Source organism: Prosopis cineraria, unplaced genomic scaffold (assembly GCF_029017545.1).
Source record: "Prosopis cineraria cultivar Desert tree isolate PC_DT_omini unplaced genomic scaffold, ASM2901754v1 PC8, whole genome shotgun sequence".
In the NCBI taxonomy this organism is placed as follows: Eukaryota; Viridiplantae; Streptophyta; class Magnoliopsida; order Fabales; family Fabaceae; genus Prosopis; species Prosopis cineraria.
Genome location: NW_026555339.1, coordinates 6,163,784 through 6,183,344, shown reverse-complemented (window position 1 = coordinate 6,183,344; position 19,561 = coordinate 6,163,784). Strand labels below are relative to the sequence as shown.

The 19,561-nt window shown below is 33.5% G+C and overlaps 2 protein-coding genes across 2 annotated transcripts; both read right to left on the bottom strand.

Annotated features, from left to right (window-relative positions):
* Positions 1–911: 911 nt before the first annotated feature.
* LOC129317973 (disease resistance protein RPM1-like) lies at positions 912–6,627 on the bottom strand. Its single transcript, XM_054962432.1, has 4 exons — positions 6,027–6,627; positions 3,684–4,555; positions 2,177–3,545; positions 912–1,884 (listed from the first exon to the last, which is right to left on the bottom strand). Exons 1-4 carry the CDS (start codon positions 6,625–6,627, stop codon positions 1,697–1,699), a joined length of 3,030 nt encoding a protein of 1,009 aa, XP_054818407.1. The 3' UTR covers positions 912–1,696.
* Positions 6,628–14,057: 7,430 nt separating this feature from the next.
* On the bottom strand, positions 14,058–19,085 carry LOC129318372 (disease resistance protein RPM1-like). The gene is made up of 4 exons (XM_054963095.1): positions 18,480–19,085; positions 16,294–17,150; positions 14,695–16,054; positions 14,058–14,538 (listed from the first exon to the last, which is right to left on the bottom strand). The coding sequence occupies exons 1-4, from the start codon at positions 18,964–18,966 to the stop codon at positions 14,360–14,362; spliced, it is 2,883 nt and encodes a 960-aa protein (XP_054819070.1). The 5' UTR covers positions 18,967–19,085; the 3' UTR covers positions 14,058–14,359.
* Positions 19,086–19,561: the final 476 nt, after the last annotated feature.

The following is a 19,561-nucleotide window of genomic DNA, read 5'->3' as shown; positions in this document are numbered from 1 at the left end:
ATATCATAGTTAAATTCTAGTTTTTTTTTTTGCTGATATATAATTTGTTGATGTGGAGCTAAGCTCCTTTGCTGAATTGGCTGATAGGTTTTATTATTGTAAAAATTTTGAAAGGTCTAAATTACAGAGGAGACTTTGCCAGAATTTTTATAGAACATTTAAGATTTTTTTCAAATTTTATAATTATATAGATAAATTAATTATCAATATTTTAGCTTAATCTTATATAATTAATGCTCATAGAATGTGAGTTTATTTAATATTTCGTGCTAGTTATACCCTTAGTTTTGGGGTGTAATAAAAACAGAACATTTTTGCCCTTTCAGCTAAAATTTTTAGCGAAAAGGGCAAAAATGCTTCATTTTAAAAACTTTAGAGGCAAAATTGTTTCAACAAAAATGTTAAAGTGTTAGGTGCTCCTTAGAAAATACTTTAGAAATAAAAATGCACTTAAACCCTAAAAAAATATGAATTATCTACACGTACACTTGGATGTATGTTTTAAGAAAATGAGCCGAGGAAATGTTGCTTACACACACACACGTACACATTTAAATGCCATTTCATACTAAGCTAGTTTTCTTTGGCCTTAGAATCTAGCTAGTTAAATAATAAGGATATGGTGATAAAGTGTAAGAGATCTGATATTCAATTAGCTAGATTGTGATCAGTCTCTTGTATTTTATTTTGCGCAAAAAGATGAGATGAGAACCATTATTTTTGGCTTATGGATTACGTGCAACTTTCTATGTTTTATCGAAAAAAAAGAAAATTATTATGTGACTTTCTATAGATTTATATATATATATATATATATATCATGAATTAATACATTGGTTTATTTTCACATCCTTAATTAATGCACCTGGCACAAAATGATAAAATAATGATGTGAGCGTAAAAGCCGTTGATCACAAAAACATATCTAGTACTATATTAGAAAGACATGCAGGGATAGACAAACCTCTATATATCTAACAAAGTTGCTCTGGCTTCTCAGCAATGCTTATTCTACTAGAAATTACACCACACGAAATAATGATACATAGAGAGAGACTACTTACACAGTAGAGGGAACAACATCTGCATATCAACCCAAAATTAAAGTACAACTAATTAAAGATAATGAGCAGGCTAAGAACTAGGGAGAATGATAAAGAATTTTCAAAAGGGTCAGTTAATTCAAGTTAGGTCTCAAATGCTAAACTTTAAAAATTTGCAACTCAGTCTCTTAATTTTATAACTGTATTGGGATGAATTTGTAACTTTTTTTTAAATTTTAACATGATTGAATAATAGAAAAATTTATTTTTCCTGTTAAAATTTGGAATATAACTTGCAAATTCATCACAATAAAATTACAAAATTAAGAGATTGAGTTGCAAATTCTTGAAATTTGACACTTAAAATCTAACTTGAATTAATTGATTTTTTAGACTTCTTTATCATTCTCCCTAAGAACTATTTAGTACAGTGACTATGAATACTGTTGACAAAACCGAAAAGACACCTCTAGGCTCTAACAAAGTTGTTTGCTTCTCATCAGCAATACTTATTCTATTAGAAAGCAACACCACACACAATAACACATAGACTTGCACAAAAGAGAGGAACAGCATCTGCTTCAACCCACACCAAGTAAAGAAAAATGAGTACAAAAACTATAGAACAGTGATCATGAGTGAAGCTTGGGAAGTTACCCTTCTATGAAAAGATAAGACAGTTGCTCCAGATAGTGGGATACGATATTCAGCATGAAAAACAAACCAGCCGCCAACACTATTTGAACCAAAAACAACCACCGATTTGTTGCCTTGTCGTCACCTGATGGTGGCTTCCCTTCGGAAATCAAATTATTGGGGGTCACATAATGTTCCTCATCAACTTCACAAAAAGAGGAATATTAGTTAGTAGTTAAATAAATTAATCATGAATAGACAGGCCAGCGTATTTAAAATATTTATCATATAAATTGCAGATAGACTAAATAATGAGGAACTTAACATGTCAAATAATCTTATGTCTGCTTAAGATTAATATCTCAATGTATATATATATAAATATCAATCATGCGTCAATTATTAATTAATGACTAAATAATATATATATATATATATATATATATAAAAGAAGGAAAATGCTGCATGCACTCAAATCAAAAGGACTTAGTTCGTACCATATCTGTTCATGGTCAAATTAGCTAAATGAAGAGAGTTGTTGACGTATCCGTTGACCCCGTGCTGTTTCTTACGGGAAATTTTGAAACCTGCAGGTGGTATGTGTTTGAAGATGTCGTACTTTGGCTTTCCTGGCCGTATGCTATCTGTAAATGAATCAGACATATCATAGAAACGAAGAACCTGCAACTTTTTGAGGTTTCGAATGTCATCGGGCACCTCTGCCATGTGAGGCAAAGGCCCAACGTATAGCTTCTGAAGTTGTCGGAGTGCCTTATCATCTATTTTCAATATTTTCAGCGGCTCAAGATTCCTCAGGTGTAAAATCTTGAGCTTTCCCAGCCACCCCGTTTTGAAATGCAGTTCCTCGCCCTGGTAAGCCATGCGAAGTCGCAGCTCCAACAGCTCATTTGAGTTTCTGAGAGCATATATGGGATCATGTGTTAGTCTTGAGCTGTTCAAGCGCAGTCTCACGAGTTTTCTCAGATTAGGAATCCATTCTGGTAATTTTCGCAAACGACCCTCCAAGTAAAGCCGTTGAAGGTTCTTTGGGGGGTTGTTTATGGATTCCAGCTCTAGAAATTCATCCACGTCCTTAGCTCCTATCCACAACGAGGCAAGGCAGGTTAGAGTCTCTATGACCCAACATAGATCTCGTCCGTTTTGACCTGTTAACCCTGTGATTCCCAGCTTCCTTAGCTGCTTTAATTTTCTCAGCTCTTTAATTACGGAAGAATCCCCTTGACAATCGATAGAATATAGCTTTTGTAGATTCGTGAAATTCCCAAAACCTTCTTTTATCTGCAATCCTTGGAAACAAGAGGCCATGTCGAAATCATCGTCACTGCCGTGGTAGGAATAGCCTAGAAGGTGACGAAGCTTCATAAGCTTTTTTATTTCCTTTGGAAGCTTCTTGACTCGGGTGTTCTTGAGGTCTAAAGTGAGAAGTTTCCGAAGCTTGCCGATTGATCTGGGAAGATTCTCGATTCTTGTGTTTCTCAGACCCAAATATTCCAGGAGCAATAACTGTCCAATTTCTTCTGGAACAACATTTAGAGGAGCATCGTCGAAGTCTAATGTTCTCATCAGCTTGAAGGTGGTGATCACAGATTTGGAAATCCCTCCAGCGTTGAACAAAATACAAGATCTCACCTCTCTCGGATGGGAAACAACCTCAAAAAACTCAATTTCACTGTAATCCTGTTGAATCGATAATCGTCGTGGAAAGCTTGAGGAGTTCAAATCCGACTCGATCTTGTCCAAAACTTGACAGAAATTCAGCTCCGTAAACTTGGTCAAGATGAAGCCGCGCATCGTATCTTGAACCTTGCAAGTCCTAACTTTGCCGTCAATATCAAACACTGTAGCCTGAGAACAAAATAAAATGACAACTATATATTAACCAATAAATCTAAATTCAACTGACAATTTAGGTAGTATTTCATTAACGACTTAAATCATGTTACATTCTACATAGATATGAATAAGATAAAAAAATTTACGTACCTGAAGCAAGTTTCTAAGTATCATCTCTTGCAGGTAATTCATGCCAACATCTTCCAATGTCTCAGTCTTTAGATCTGTTTGGACAAACCCTTCTGCTATCCATAAACGAACGAGTCTGTTGCAATTGATAGGGTAGCCTTCAGGAAATACACCCAAGTAGAGGAAGCAAAGTTTGAGGTGATAAGGAAGATTGTAATAACTCTCCGACACGGCTGCATTCAGTGCTCGGACCTTGGGATGGTTATTATGATTAGCTAAGATCCGACCCAGATTTTTGGACACGTTTTGCCATTTGGAGACATCGTAGTCTGTATTTCCATTCGAAAGCAGACTACCAATGGTCGTGATAGACCTTGGTATCCCTTCACATTTCTGGATTATCTTGCGAGACAATATTTGTAGGTCTGTTGGGCATTTTTTACCATCGAAGACGACACAATTGAAAAGTTCCTCGGCCTCTTCGAATTCAAGAGGTTTCAACCTTAAGGGTTTAACTTGGGCCGTGTGTGCGGGAGCCATGCAATTTTTTGCGACCTCTTGGTCTCTGGTCGTGATTATTATTCTGCTTTTACTTGCGCTTCTTGGGGGTATTATGTTTTTGATGCTGTTCCAGAAATTTGTGTCCCAAACATCGTCGAACACTATCAAGCACTTGAACTCCCTCAGACAATTTTTCACTTCTTCGTTCAAAAGCCGTATATCCATGTCCGACTCAATTCCCTTGTTCTTCCGATTGTCAGACTTGAGTTGTTTGATCAATTTCTTTAATATGTCTCTTATCTCGTAGGACCGCGTCACATCCACCCAAGCTCGACGTGTGAAAGTGTTCTCATTCATGAAACGATATACTTGGTTCACCAGGCTAGTCTTACCTGATTATATTTAATAAAAGGGCAAGACCTTGATAATTAATAATATATCTTCAATATACTTTTATTCAATCAAGACAAATCAATTTTAATACATTAAAAATATTAATAACAATAACTTTTTATAAAATAAATATTCTATAAAAAAATTTGTATGAAATAATTTAATTTTAAAAAAGTACCTTTCTTTTTTTTTTGAAAAATTAAAGTGTAATAGTTTCTTTAAGGTGTAATTAATATGTTTTTTAAATACATATAGTAAATAAATTATTTTATATTAACTTTAAAGTAAAATATTCTATTAAATAAAGATAAATTTTAAAAAATAATATTAATTTAAAGAAAATTCACTATTTTATTGAAATAAGATTAGGTAAAAATGTCGTTTTTAATTAAAGGGATAATAAATAATGTTATAAACTCTGTATGGTGACTAGGTAGCTAGTGAGTGTAGCCTACTCTAGTGGCTAAATAAGATATTTGCAGAATTGTAATTTGAAAAATTGAAGCGTTCATTTGCATATTTTCGTCACATCTGTGTGTGTATAACATCACTCATTCATTATTTTTTAATAGCGTATATTTAGTCTTAAAGTTTATTTTTTATTATTATCTCGTGTCTTATTGTTCTGTTTGTTATCATTATTTCTTTCTTCACAGCTCCCACGTCCCTTCACTAAATAAAGTATGCTTGATTTAGTTAGTTGTATTTTTTATTCATTTCCTTCTTTTTTGTAAAATTTAAATTCAAATCTAATCTCCATACATTCAAACGCTACTTTAATTGATTTATTTTAAAGGAATTTATGTTAGCTGACTTGACTGCCATATCTCTGTGTGTGCGTGCGTGTGTATGATAGTAAAATCAAGAAAACACTTAAATGGGAGGATCAAAAGAAAGACAACCACTTAACCATTATATCCTTGTTAAAAAAAAAAAAAGCCAAAAAAGGAAACATAAAACACAGTTAATTAAGCTATTGTCTATCTCAATGTAGGTATATCTGGAAATACGCATATGCATTACCGCGAGAGAACAACACCAGATAGGTACTCCTTTTCACTCTTTTTATAAGATAATTTCTAGATGCGGTTTGATGTGAAAAAAAAAGGTTTTATTAATGATGATTATCCTAATATTACCTCTCATTATTTCATTCTTTAAATATATTTCTTTCCTTCTGTCTTATTAATGAAATATAATTTTAAAATTTTATTGAAAAATTAAGATTATAAACTATATTTAATAAACTTTATCTATTAATAAAATATTATAAGGCATTTTTTAAAGTATCATGTTAAAAAATACAAGGCAATTAAATAATAATAAACATAGAAAGAGTGTACAATCTCAAAGACAATTAGATAATTCATTTAAATTAGTATAATTTGGTTTAATAAACTGTATTGAATGCATGGAATAATATATATATATATATATATATATATATATAAAAAAAAAAAGTAAACTGACCGTGTCCGCCGGATCCGACAATAGGTATGACGGTGCATATACTTTTGCCGTGGGTGAGGTAGTTATCAAGTTCTTCCTTCCGGACTCTAAAGCCCACGAACTGATCCCTCTCCACGAGAGGTTCTAGAAGCTTCTGGTCTTGCCACGACCAACCGTTTGAGCCTCCGCCACCGCCGCCAGCATCCCCTCCGGTGAGCCCCAAGCTCTCTCTCATCTGACCGTAGCGCAATATTCTTGCGTTGATTTCCTGGATCTCGTCGTTGATTCGATGGCTCGATACAATACCGGTGACGAACCCGCGTGCCAAACCGACAAAATCACGTCGCTTCGTTCGGCGCCTAGCCACCTGGTATTTGTAATCATCGATCACATCTTCAATGTCATGAGCTATTTCCCGCACGTTCCTCACCCAGTCCTTCATCGTGTTGTTGGTGTTTGAACTTTCTGCCCGTTCGTCTGCCTCTCTTAGATGCGCCTTCATCGTCTGCAGATGCTTGCTGATTTTTTCCACTTCTGATTTCAGTCCCAGCTGCAACCTCACCTCGTTTTCCAGTGATCGGATTAGCGTCTCCGTCACGAAGTTCACGGCAGTTTCTGCCATTTCGGCTTCTTGCATGCATTATATTGCATGCTTCCCATAACGCAGTCTTATTTATAAGCGGTCAAAGCATAAGCACCGGCATCCAAGATTTGACTCCACACATATTTCGTCGTATTTCTTTATTTGCTTGTCTTCGTCTTCGTAATATGAAATATGCACAATTGCTGACACAAGATCCCACTTGCATCTTTCTTTTCAATTCCAACTAACCTTACATATTTCTCGGAACAGTTCAACCATCAATATTTAAATCATTATATTTTTATTAAAATAAAAATATTAATAAATCTATTTTATCATTAATTTGAACAATACTAATTTAATTTAGATGATCAAATTTATTATCAAAAGTTTTTAAATTTTTATAAATTGATTATGCATATGTACGACACTCTAAATTTAAAATTTTCACTCACTCACAACTTTCTTCTAACAAAATATTTTTCATATTATATTTATCAAAATAAATATTTATAAAAATTTTAATATTAAATCTATACTGTTCACATAGTACATCTACATAGCTCATTTTGTAAAAATTATAAAAATTAATTGCAACACTCAAATCAAATATATATTGTTCAAATTAAGGATAAAGTATGAATTTGTTAAAATTTTTATAATTTTTATTTTAATAAAAATAAAATTTTTAAATCTGCACTGTTCAGATCTGGTGACCTTTTTGGAGATGAGTACCAAAACTAGTTCTCATCATCTCTTGCATGCATGTACAATTGACTTTGAATATTACTATATATTAAATGATTATGATTAGTATGAACTTGATCTTGCTTAGAAGTCAGATATGTATTGGTTGTTGTGTATAAACGAGGATAAATTATATTACCACTAACATATGTAATAATTACGTGGTAGTTAGGGGAATATATATACATATATTTATATATATATATATATATATTAAATGAATGTAATAATTAATTCTATGAACTTAATTGGCTTTTGAAGTCAGAAGGAATCTGAATTCGATATACCAATGAAAATGGAAACAAATTTAGACCTGGTCTTATTTCAGCCATATACATGCAATACTCTGTACGATTTTTTTTTTACAAGGTGTTTGAAATATCTTTCATGTATTTAAAAAATAAAAATTAGTACTCCCTCCCAATCACAATATAAGTTATAGTTAATTAATTCATGGTTTATGAACAATATTAGTTGTAACCTTAAATTCTTAAAAATGTCCATACGTTTTCATTTATACCCTCATTAAATAGCCTTGATAACAGTAATTAAAATTTTAATGAATGATTTTTTTAAAAAGAATAATAAATGAAGTGGTGATATAGTTGAAAAACATATAAAAGTTATCTAATGCCTTATATTTTGGACCTGGTAAGATTTCTATAAGATGTTTATATTGTAGTTTGGAGGGAGTTTATTACTATATTAGTTAAAATTATTCCAATTTTCAGCTACCCTTGTTTATTAAAAGAAGATAATGTTCCTTTCCATTAAAAAAGAGTAAATAAATAAATGAAATGTATTTTTATAAAATGTAATTATATGTTTTAAAAATTTTAAAAATAAATAAATAAAACATTTTTTGAAAAATTATATTTTCTTATTTATATACTCCCTTATGTTCCTATTATAAAGCATTTTCAACTATTCCAGGAAAATCAATAAATGATAATTAACTTATTAAACATGTCTTAACATGAAAAAAATTTATCAACTTTACTCTATTAAAAACAGAAAGAAAGAGATATACCATATACAATGAATTATAAAATTAAATTTACAATAGAAATAAAATTGAGCCATGGTAATAAATTAATAATCTTTCATGTGTCTTGTCTTAAGAATTAAAATATTTTTTTAAAAAAATGTCCTATAGTAAATACTGAAAAGAGTGTGTGTAATGTCAACATTGTGTTTGGTCCTTGGGCCTAATCACGCGCAAACTCAAGTATAATATATTGATTGTAACAAGAAGATGCATGCACTGGTAATAGGGAGTCTGAAATTTTGAACACATTTAATAATAGGGAGTCTAGTGTGAATAAGGGAATTTTGGGGTTAACTTGAATATTATATTGGTTTCGTCATCATTATACGAAGCAAGCCGTCGTCATTTGGATTACTTCATTATACGTTCAATAATTTAATAATACACTAAAGTCGTTTAACTCACCAGCATTTTGTAGTCAGTATATGAATACACCCTTTTGATTGCCCGCAGCAATTAACTTCAAATCAAATAGGTAATGGTTCAGAAATTGAATGAAAAAAAAAAAATCTACTTTATTCTTTGAAAATTGCTAACCTTACATTGAAAACAGGGCCCTATTTATACTTTCATGGGCAAACGAAAACAAAAGACATAAAACAAAGGTTACACACGTTACAATTGGATTTTGAATGTTATTAACTTGGGATGTTTCTAAGCTTTCATTTCCATCGTAGTTGCTCTTGCTTCCATTTCATCCTCCCTGAGTTCGATGTAACTTGCTCTCAAGTCAAATTCAGCATCATCATCAATGTAAGGGGATAGATCACCAACATTGAAGGTGGCAAGCACTCCATAAGAACCAAGCAATTCTACTTTATAAGCATTATTATTGATCTTTTGCACAATTTTAAATGAACTATCAGCTTTTAAGGACAACTTGGCATTTGGTTGTTTAGGAAATCATTTCTTTCGCAGATATATCCAAACCAAGTCTCCCATGTTAAAAGTTTGATATTTTCAATGCTTGTCACATTGAGTCTTGTATCTCAAGTTTTGCTTCTGTATTTGTGTACGAACTTGTTCATGCAACTTTTTGATTTTCTTAGCTCTTTGGTCAGCATCAGAACTATATTTCTAATTATCAAGTGAAGGGATCAAGTCTAGCAGACTAAGGGGACGAGTGCCGTAAACAACTTTAAACAGACACTTCCCATTGCTTGATTGACAGAGTTATTGTAGGCAAATTTAATTTGAGCAAAAATGAGGTCCTACTACTTCAAATTCTTTCCCACAAAATTGCGAAGAAGATTACCAAGAATCCTATTTACAACTACAATTTAACCATTTATCTGGGGATGACTAGCACTGCCAAACTGGAGTTTAGTTCCCATCTTCTTCTATAGCTTTTGTCAAAAGTGGCTGAGAAACTTCACATCACAATTAAAAGTGATAGTCTTAGGAATACCATGAAGATGAAGAATCTCTTTAAAGTTCAAATTCGCTACTTGAACAGCATCATTGGTCTTCTAGCATGGAATGAAATGGGCCATCTTCAAGAATTAATCCATAGCTACCATAATGAAATCTTTATATCTCTAAGCCCATGGTAAACCAAGAATAGAATCCATGCTCACATCTTCCCACGGTGCTTCTGGAATTGGCAACAGCATGTATAATCTCATATTTTGGCTCTTGGCCTTAACCAAATGACATATTCTACATCTCTGTATATGCCAATTGACATCTTGTTCAAGCCTTAGCCAATATAAATTCTCTTTAACCAAATCAATTGTTTTGTCTCTATCGAAATGTCTGGATAATCTACCATCATATGCTTCCCAAATTATAGCCTCTCTCAAGAAATCTTGTGGAATGCATAGGGTTTTGCTTTAAAATAAAAACCTTTTATGTCTGTAAAATTGGTGGAAAGATTGACTTGCAGTTACTTCTCATACTCCTCAAAAATTGAGATCATCTTGGCACAGCTCTTTGACAATTTCAAACCTAACAACTTTAGCCTTCATTATTATGAGCAACATATGTCGACGGCCAAGTGCATCAACTATAGAGTTCAAAGTTTCAGCCTTATGCTTAATAAGGAATGGATAAGACTATAAGAGTTCACTCCAACGGGCATGCTTGTGGTTGATCTTTTGCTAAAAATTCAAATATTTAAGGGCCTTATGATAAAAAAAAGAGTATAAACTCTTTGTTCAGGAGATAATAACTCCAATATTGGAGAGCTCGAACAATGGCATAGAATTCTTTGTCATAAGTAAAGTTCCTAAGCTTAGAATTGTTGAGCTTTTGACTGAAAAAGGCAATAGGATGGCCCTATTGGCTTAAGATAACACTAATGTCAGTGTTGGAAGCATCACGGCTAACTTCAAACACTTGGTCAAAATTAGAAAGAGCTAGGATAGGAGCTTCGATCAACTTCTTAAGCTCATCAAAACTTTTCTAAGATTACTCTATCTACTGAAATTTCTCTCATCTAGTGCAATCTATAAGTGGTGCAAATATAAAGCTAAAATTATGGATGAATCTCCTATAGAAAAAAACTAATCCGTGTAAGTGTTGAACCTTCTAAATAGATTTAGGAATTGACCAGCTATTAATGGCTGCAACTTTACTTAGATCAACTTGAGCACCCTCTGCAATAATAATGTAACCCAAGAACACAACTTTACTGGTGAGGAAAGTGTACTTCTTGAGATTACTATGAAGCTTATTTTCTTGTAAGGCTTGCAAAATTTGCCATAAGTGATCTAAGTGTTCTTCTTAACTATTGCTGTAGATACGAATATCTCAAAGTATATAACAATAAATTTACCAATAAAGGTCTCAGTACTTGATTTATCAGGTGCATAAATGTGCTAAAGGCATTTGTTAACCTAAAAGGCATTACATTCTACCCATACAAGCCATCTTTGGTCTTAAAAGCGATCTTTCACTCATCTCATAGCCGAATTCTAATTTAGTGGTATCTAATATCAAGGTTAATTTTGAAAAGGTAGTGGCGCCATACAACTAGTCTAACATATCATTAAGCCTAGGTATTAAAAATCAATACTTGATAGTGATCTTGTTGACAGCTCGACAATCAATATACATTCTCCAACTTACATCCTTCTTAGATACTGGAAGAACAGGTACAGTACAAGGGTTGACACTTTCTCCAACCAACCCTTTTTTCAATAGCTCTTCAACTTGTCATTGGACTTCGGCATATTCCTAGGGACTCATCCTGTAAGCAGGCTTGTTGGGAATGACTGCTCCTGACATAATGTCGATGGCATGTTGTATGTCTCACATGGGTGGCAACCCTAGTGGTATCTCATCAGATATCACATCTAAAAATTCAGATAATAAAGGCATGACTCTTAGCTAATTGGTAGACTTATCGTTCACCTTAAGCACCAGAATGAAACTCATCATTTAGGCTTTGGACTTTGTCACCTTGAACTCCTCCTTGGTCATCAAAGACACCAATGACTTAGATTTCCTCAAAGATTAGGTAATCTTACTAGGCAATAGAGGCGCTAATGTGAACTTGACACTATCTTTCATGAAAGAATAGGTGTTTGCATACCCATTATGTATAGCATGTCAATCATATTTCCATGGTCTCCCTAAATGAAGGTGGCATGCATCTATAGGAACAATATCAGCTAAAACTTCATCACAATACTTATTCCAAATAGAAAAAGTCACAAGGCATTTATTAGAAATGTTTACCTCATTTTCCTTATTGAGCCAGTGAAGCTTGCAAGGATGTGGATGATCTTGTGTTGGCAACTTCAATTTCTCTACCATATAGTCAAACAATACATTTTAACAGCTTCCATTATCAATTATGACATTACAAACTTTTTCTTAAGCCATGTAATGAGTGTGAAAAATATTGCGTCGTAGCTAAGGTTCTTCTTTACAATCTCTTATTTATATTATTATGGTCAAACAAAAACAGAAGACATAAAATGAAGGTTACACACATTACAACTAGATTTTGAATGTTATTAACTCAAGATATTTCTAAGCTTCCATTTCCACCATAGCTGCTCTTGCTTCCATTTCACCCATTTCAGGTAATATAAAAAGTAGAGTTAAGATGAGAGAAGAAGAGAGCGATAGGCGTGCAAACTTGAGAAATTATTGAATGTATAATAGCCTAGGCCATGACATCAAGAGTAAGGTCTAAAAGCTCTTTATAAAATTATCTCTTTTTTTAAAATTCAGTGGCAAATCATAATTTTTATGTATTTTTCTCACATTTTTCATATATTTTAATGAGACTTTTGTAAATATAACCCATGTTATAGGATCAAATTAAACAAACAGCTTAACATTTATTATATTTTGTATTATGACCAGTTTAGTATATTTTTAATGATATATTATCATTATATATTAATGATAAATCTCTTGTCATCAACCACACTCTCAAATTTTTAAAAATTTGGTCTATATTTTCTTGGCAAAAGATTTTTTTGGCCAATTTATCCTATTTTTTAATTATAATTTTTGGTTAATTTGAAATTATTAGATATTATTTGGATTATTAGCCAATTTTGAAGAATAATATATTTTTGGATTAATATTAAAAAATTTGAGCTTAAATTGTTAATATTTTATTTTCTTATTTTTAACATGGTTTAATTGTTCCAATCTTTAATTGTGCTTATTTTGAATTATTATACATTATTTGAGTTTTTGGCCATTTTGTGAGAAAATTATAATTGCTGGAAAAAATTAATTTTGAAATATTTTATGAGACATGAAATTTATTTTGGACAAAACCTACATTAATATATAGGTTCATTTTGACTTTTCAAGGTTTGGAAGACATTATTTAAGTTTATTAAGGGTACTATGGGTAAATCATAGCAAGGAAAATGAACTAATGTCCGTCTCATAGAAAGAATTCATCTTATAGAGCTAAAGAGATGCTGGAGTTGGTTTACTTAGATGTCTTTGGAAAGGTGAAGCAATATTTACTCAAAGGGTATACACTACATGGTGATATTCATTAATGATCATTCAAGACATACTTGGGTGTATTTTGTGAAAGAACTCTAGCAAAGTCCAAGAATTCAAGATGATGGTTGACAACGAAGTTGGTAGAAAAATCAAATGCCTTCATACAAATAACAAGAAAGAATATGTCTTTAATAAATAAATTCTCCAACTTTTGCCAACAATATAAGATACGACAACAGCTCACTTATCCAAATGCACCATATAACAGAGCAAGTATTTGGTAGAAGTATGTCAAAGCATGACTCATGCAAAGAATGTTCCTTAAGAGATTTTGGGCTAAGTGTATGAGAACAACAGCTCATGTAATCAACAAGCTTCCTCAATCAAATTCATATCTCCTTTTAAGAAGATGTGGGAGATGAAGCCTACAGTGACCCATTTCAAGATATTTGAAATTTCAATTGTAAATAAAGCATTTAGATTTTAAATATAACTTGCAGCTAGTAATATAATTTATTTTTAAGAAAAATTGTCAAAATTTTAACTTTCATTTTTTTATTCTTTTTAAAATCTTACCGTCACTAGTGTCCTTTAATTATTTGCTGAGCACAAAAAAATTATGTAGGCATCAAAACCGTTAATCACAAAAACACATCCAAGACGATCAAAACCGCGAGAGGATCAACCTCTAACATATCCAATACTAGAAATCACACCACACGAAATAATAATACACAGAGTACTAGTACAATAGAGGGGAACAACATCTGCGCCCACGCACACCAGCTGAAGAAAAATTAACAAGACATATACAGTGACGATGAATTGGGAAGTTTAACATCAGACAAACCTAAAATAGACAGCTCCAACATATTCGCTTGCTTCTCAACATTACTTATTCCTCTCTAAGTCACATCACATCACATAGGATAATCAACAATAATACATAGACTTACACAACAGCTGAGAGGAACTATAACATCAGTGTCAACCCAAACCAACTGAAGAGAAAATTCAGAACAGTGACGGGTGAAGAATATTGGGAAGCTGCCCTCAGAAAATCCGATAAGACAGCTGCTCCACATATTTGGACACGAACGCTAGCATCAAAGCCAAAGCACACACCAACAATGCGGTAACCCAAAACCACTGATCTTTTATATTCTTGTCAAATGAAAATGGCATCTCGCCTTTGGGAGCCAAATTATTGCGGACCGCAGGATTTTCATCACCTTCACAAGAACAAGAGGACAATGAGTTCTTAATTTCTCTCTTTGTAACACTATAGAAGATCCACACCAGATCATGCATGATCAATCATTAACGAAGCTAAATAAAAAAATAACAGTAGAAAAAAGGTACACGCTAATGGAGTTTGTAATTATTACCGAATCTATTCTTCAAAATATTAGCATAGTGAAGAGAGTTGTTGATGTATCCGTTGAATCCAAGCTCGCTGCTACGGAAGAACATATGCGGTATGTCTTTGATGATGTTATACTTTGAATGGCCTTCCTGAATGCTATACGTGAATGCATCAGGCATGTCACAGAAACGAAGAGACTGTAATTTTTTGAGATTTTGGAAATCATCAGGCGCTTCTGCCATCTGAGGGCAAGGCCCAAGGTATAAAGTCTCAAGTTGTAGCAGTGCTTTATCCTCTATCTTCAATGTTTTCAACTGCTGAAGATATCTGAGGCGTAAAATCTTGAGCTTTTTTAGCCACCCTTTCTTGAAACACAGTTCCTCGCCCTGGTAAGCCCTTCGAAGTCGTAGCTCCAATAGCTCATTCAAGTTTCTGAGAGCAAATACTGGATCATCTGTTAGTCCTGACCCTATCAAGCGTAGTCTCACTAGCTTTTTGAGTTTGGGAATCCATTCTGGTAATTTACGTAAACGACCCTCCAAGCAAAGTCGCTGAAGGTTCTTTAGTGGGTTGGCTAAGGAGTCCAGTTCTAGAAATTCTTCCTCGTCCACTGCTCCTATCCACAAGGAGGTAAGGTTGGTTAAAGCATCTATGACACTACACAGATCTTTTCCATTTTGACTTCGTAGCCTCGTGATACCCAACTTCTTTAGCTGCTTCAACTTTTTAAGTTCTTTAATTATGGAAGCTTCCACGGGAAAATCGATAGCGTTTAGCTTTTGTAGAAACTTGAAATTCCCAAAGCCTTCTTTTATCTGCAATCCTTGGACAGAAAAATCCATGCTTGAATCAGTGTTACCGCCGTGGAAGGAATAACCCAGAAGCTGACGAAGCTTGATAAGTTTGTTTATTTCCTTAGGTAGTTTTTGAACTTGGGAGTTCTTCAGGTCTAAAGTGAGAAGGTTCTCAAGTTTTCCGATTGATCTAGGAAGTTTCTTGACTCTTGTGTTTCTTAAACTCAGATATTCCAGGAGGTATAGATCTCCGATATCTTCAGGAAGAACATTAAGGGGAGCATCGTCGAAATCTAATGTCCTCATATGCTTGAACTTTGGCAACAGAGAAATTGAAATCCCTTTAGTGTTGAACAATATACAAGATCTCACCACCGTCAGATCTGAAACAACATCAAGAAGCTCGTCTTTACTGTAATTCTGTTGGACTGATAATCGTCGTGGCGAGTCTGAGAATCCCAGATCTGATCCAATGTTGTCCAAAACATGACAGAAATTCACCTCAGCAAACTTTTTCAAGATAAAGCCGCGCATCATATCGTGAACTCTGTAACTTCTAACTTTGCCATCAAAATCAGTCACAGCAGCCTGAGAAGAAAATGGCACAACTACTACATCTGAATCACATATGAATTATAAGCAATCATGCATATCCTATATATATATTTTATATATTAAATAAAATATATATGTATATATCAAATATTTGAAAAACAAGAGCAAACGTAATGCTAGCATAATATATATTTATATAGTGGGTGTATGAAGACGTATTAATTAACCATTAAAGTAAAATGAATCGTGTCAGCTAGTTCATAGTTACAAACCTGGACCAAGTTTCTATTTATCAGCTCTTGTAGGTAATTCATCCCAACTTGTTCCAAAGTCTCTGTCTTTCCTTCTTGGACAAACCCTTCTGCTATCCACAAACGAATGAGTCTCTTGCAATTAATATGGTAGTCTTCAGGAAATATACCCAGGTAGAGGAAGCAAAGTTTGAGATGATAAGGAAGATTGTAATAACTCTCGGACACGATTGCGTTCAGCACTCGAACCTCGGGATTGGTATCAGTAGCCAAGATCCGACTCAGATTCTTAGATACATTTTGCCATTTGGAAATGTCATCTGGATTTGCCTTTGAAAGAAGACTCCCAATGGTGGTAATAGCCAGTGGTATCCCTTCACATTTCTGGATTATCTCGTGAGACAATATTTGCAGGTCTTTAGGACACTCATCACCATCGAAGACAACCCGATTGAAAAGTTTCTTGGCCTCCTGGTGCTCAAGAGGTTTCATGTTTAAGGGTTTAACTTCGGCGGTGTGTGCGTGACCCTTGCAGTGGTCTGCCACTGCTTGCCTCCTGGTAGTGATTATGATTCTGCTTCCGTTCTTGTTCTGTGGGGGCAATATGGATTTGATACTGTCCCAAAAATCTGTGTCCCACACGTCGTCGAACACTATTAAGCACTTGTTGTTCTTGAGACAATTTTGCGCTTGTTCGTTCAAATGCCTTATGCCGGCCTTGTCGGATTCAAAATCCTTCTGAGACTTGAGTTCCCTGATGAGTGTCTTGAGCATGTGTTTTGAGTCGTAAGATTGTGACACCTCCACCCATGCTCGACGATGGAAGTTGTTCTCCACCTCTTTGAGACGATATAGTTGGCTCACAAGGGTAGTCTTGCCTGCTCCCATGTATTATTCAATTTATTATTTCCGAGGGATCAAATTAATTATTTAATTAGTTGCAAGTTGCTGACGTAATATTACATTCTAATTAGTTAAGTATCTTATGAGTATAATAATAATAATAAATTGACATTTTAATTAATGTAACAGAAAAATAGAAAGACATGCATATGGTGGCAAACGAGACGGCAGGATCTAGGGGAGGCATAGCTAAATACTCCCTCAATCCCTAATTAATTATGGGTCTTAGTTTTCATATTTGTTTGTTCTTAAAATATCAGTCTTGGTTCAAGTTATATAGGTGAACGAGTAAAGGATTTTTCCTAAAATGCCTTCATAAATTACTTGTAAGATATACTTCCTAGTCCTTATTATTAATAATATATACTTTGTGGATCATAATACAAAACATCTTCTAAAACCTTTGCTTGGTCAGCATTGGGTAACTTTTATAATTACCTTTTTAACTATACCCTCATTTTATTTATTCTTTTTTGAAAAAATGATGTATTAAAATTTTAATTACTATCATCAAAACTCTTATGTAGGGTATTTAATGAGGGATAATTAGAAAGATGTAAATTTTTTTTAAAAAAATTAAAGTTTTAACTAATATTTTTTGAGATTCGTGAATTAGTAGTTATCAATGCCTTATATTTTAGTTCAAAGAAATAAGAGTTACTTTACTGTTTTGAAAAAATTAAAGTTAGTTCAACTTTCTTTAATTTTTTTAAAATATATTTTTAATTTTTTTTGCCAAGAAATATAATTTTTTTAATTATATTTTCATTAAATACTCTATATAAATATTTTAATAATAACATTACAATTTTAATGAACTAGTATGCATACCAAATACCCTATATTTTGAATTAAAAATATTTCTAAAATATACCCTTATGCTATCAAGAGAAAGGAGTACTTTCCAATGACAGTAACTTTTAAAAAATAGAAGTTGAGGGCATATTTGGAATGAAACAACAATTTTGGTATTTAGTCCTAAATTACAAGATATTTTTAAATAAAAATATATACTAATTAAATTTATTAAATATACTTTACAATCTTAAGTTTTAAAATAAAGATGCTCTCCATTTAATACTTTATTTATAAAAAAATTAAAAAATAGAATACACAGGAGGATAATATTAAAAAAATTTATTAATGAAATTCTGTTTTTGTTAAAGTATTTTATATTCTAGAATATCAAACCTCTTCCAAATCTAGGGCGGAGGAAGTATTATTAATTACTAAATCAATTAATTCTTCCACCATACTTATTATTTAGAAGAAACAAATGATTGTAAGAAATTGGACAGACTCACCGAGGCCACCCTGGCCAACAACGGGTATGACGGTCATATTTTTGCCTCTGTTAAGCAAATTCATGAGTGTTCTCTTCTGCTCTTGAAAGCCCACCACCTGATGCTCCTCCAGGATTGGTGCTACTTGCTTCTGGTCTTGCCACGACCAGCCATTAGTCCGGCCGCCGCCGCCTCCTTCTTCCCCTCCGGTGAGCCCCAAGCTTTTTCTGATGCCATCCTGGCGAGATATTCTCTCCCTGATCTCCTGGATCTCGTCGCTGATTTCGTGGTTCGAGACAATCCTGGTCACGAACCCCACAGCTCGGCCAGCCAAGCCAGCATGGTGACGTTGCTCTATCTTGCGCCTGGCCACCCTGTATCTGTACTTGTCGATGACGTCTTCAATGTCATGAGCTATTTCTCTCACGTTCCTTACCCAGTCCTTCACCATGCTGTTCGTGCTCGACCTTTCTGCCTGCACGTCGGCATCTTTTAGATACGCCTTCATCGTCTGTAGATCTTGGCTTATTTTCGCCACTTCTGATTTCAGTCCCAGCTGTAACCTCACTTCTTTTTCCAGTGATCGGAGCAGCGTCTCCGTCACGAAGTTCACGGCCGTCTCCGCCAGTTTCTTATATATCTCCTGGATCCTCTTCTTGCACTTTGGAATTATAATGCCATCTTATTTATAGGTGGACGAAGCACAATCAGCTGCTCTTCTTCTCTCACATAGCTTCATTATTATTTGACTCCGCCTCTTGTTCGTCTTTTTTTATTTTCTTTTTTCTCTTCGTAATATCAAACGTGAACTCCCTCATGTACGGCTCTACATATTATGGGAGCCTTCTATAGGAATTCATTTACTTCATTAATTAGTCCTTATATGAGTAAGTAGAGGTTATTATTAATTATTAATATATACCAATTTTACTCCAGCTGCAAATTACTTCTTTGTGCTATAATATAAGGCATGCATTTTCTAAGTCTTGTTTAATTCAAAATATAAGATATTAGATGGTTTTTATAATTCTTTCAACTAAATTTCTATTTTATTTATTACTTTAATTTTTTTTTTGTAAGAAATGAAACATTGAAATTTTAAT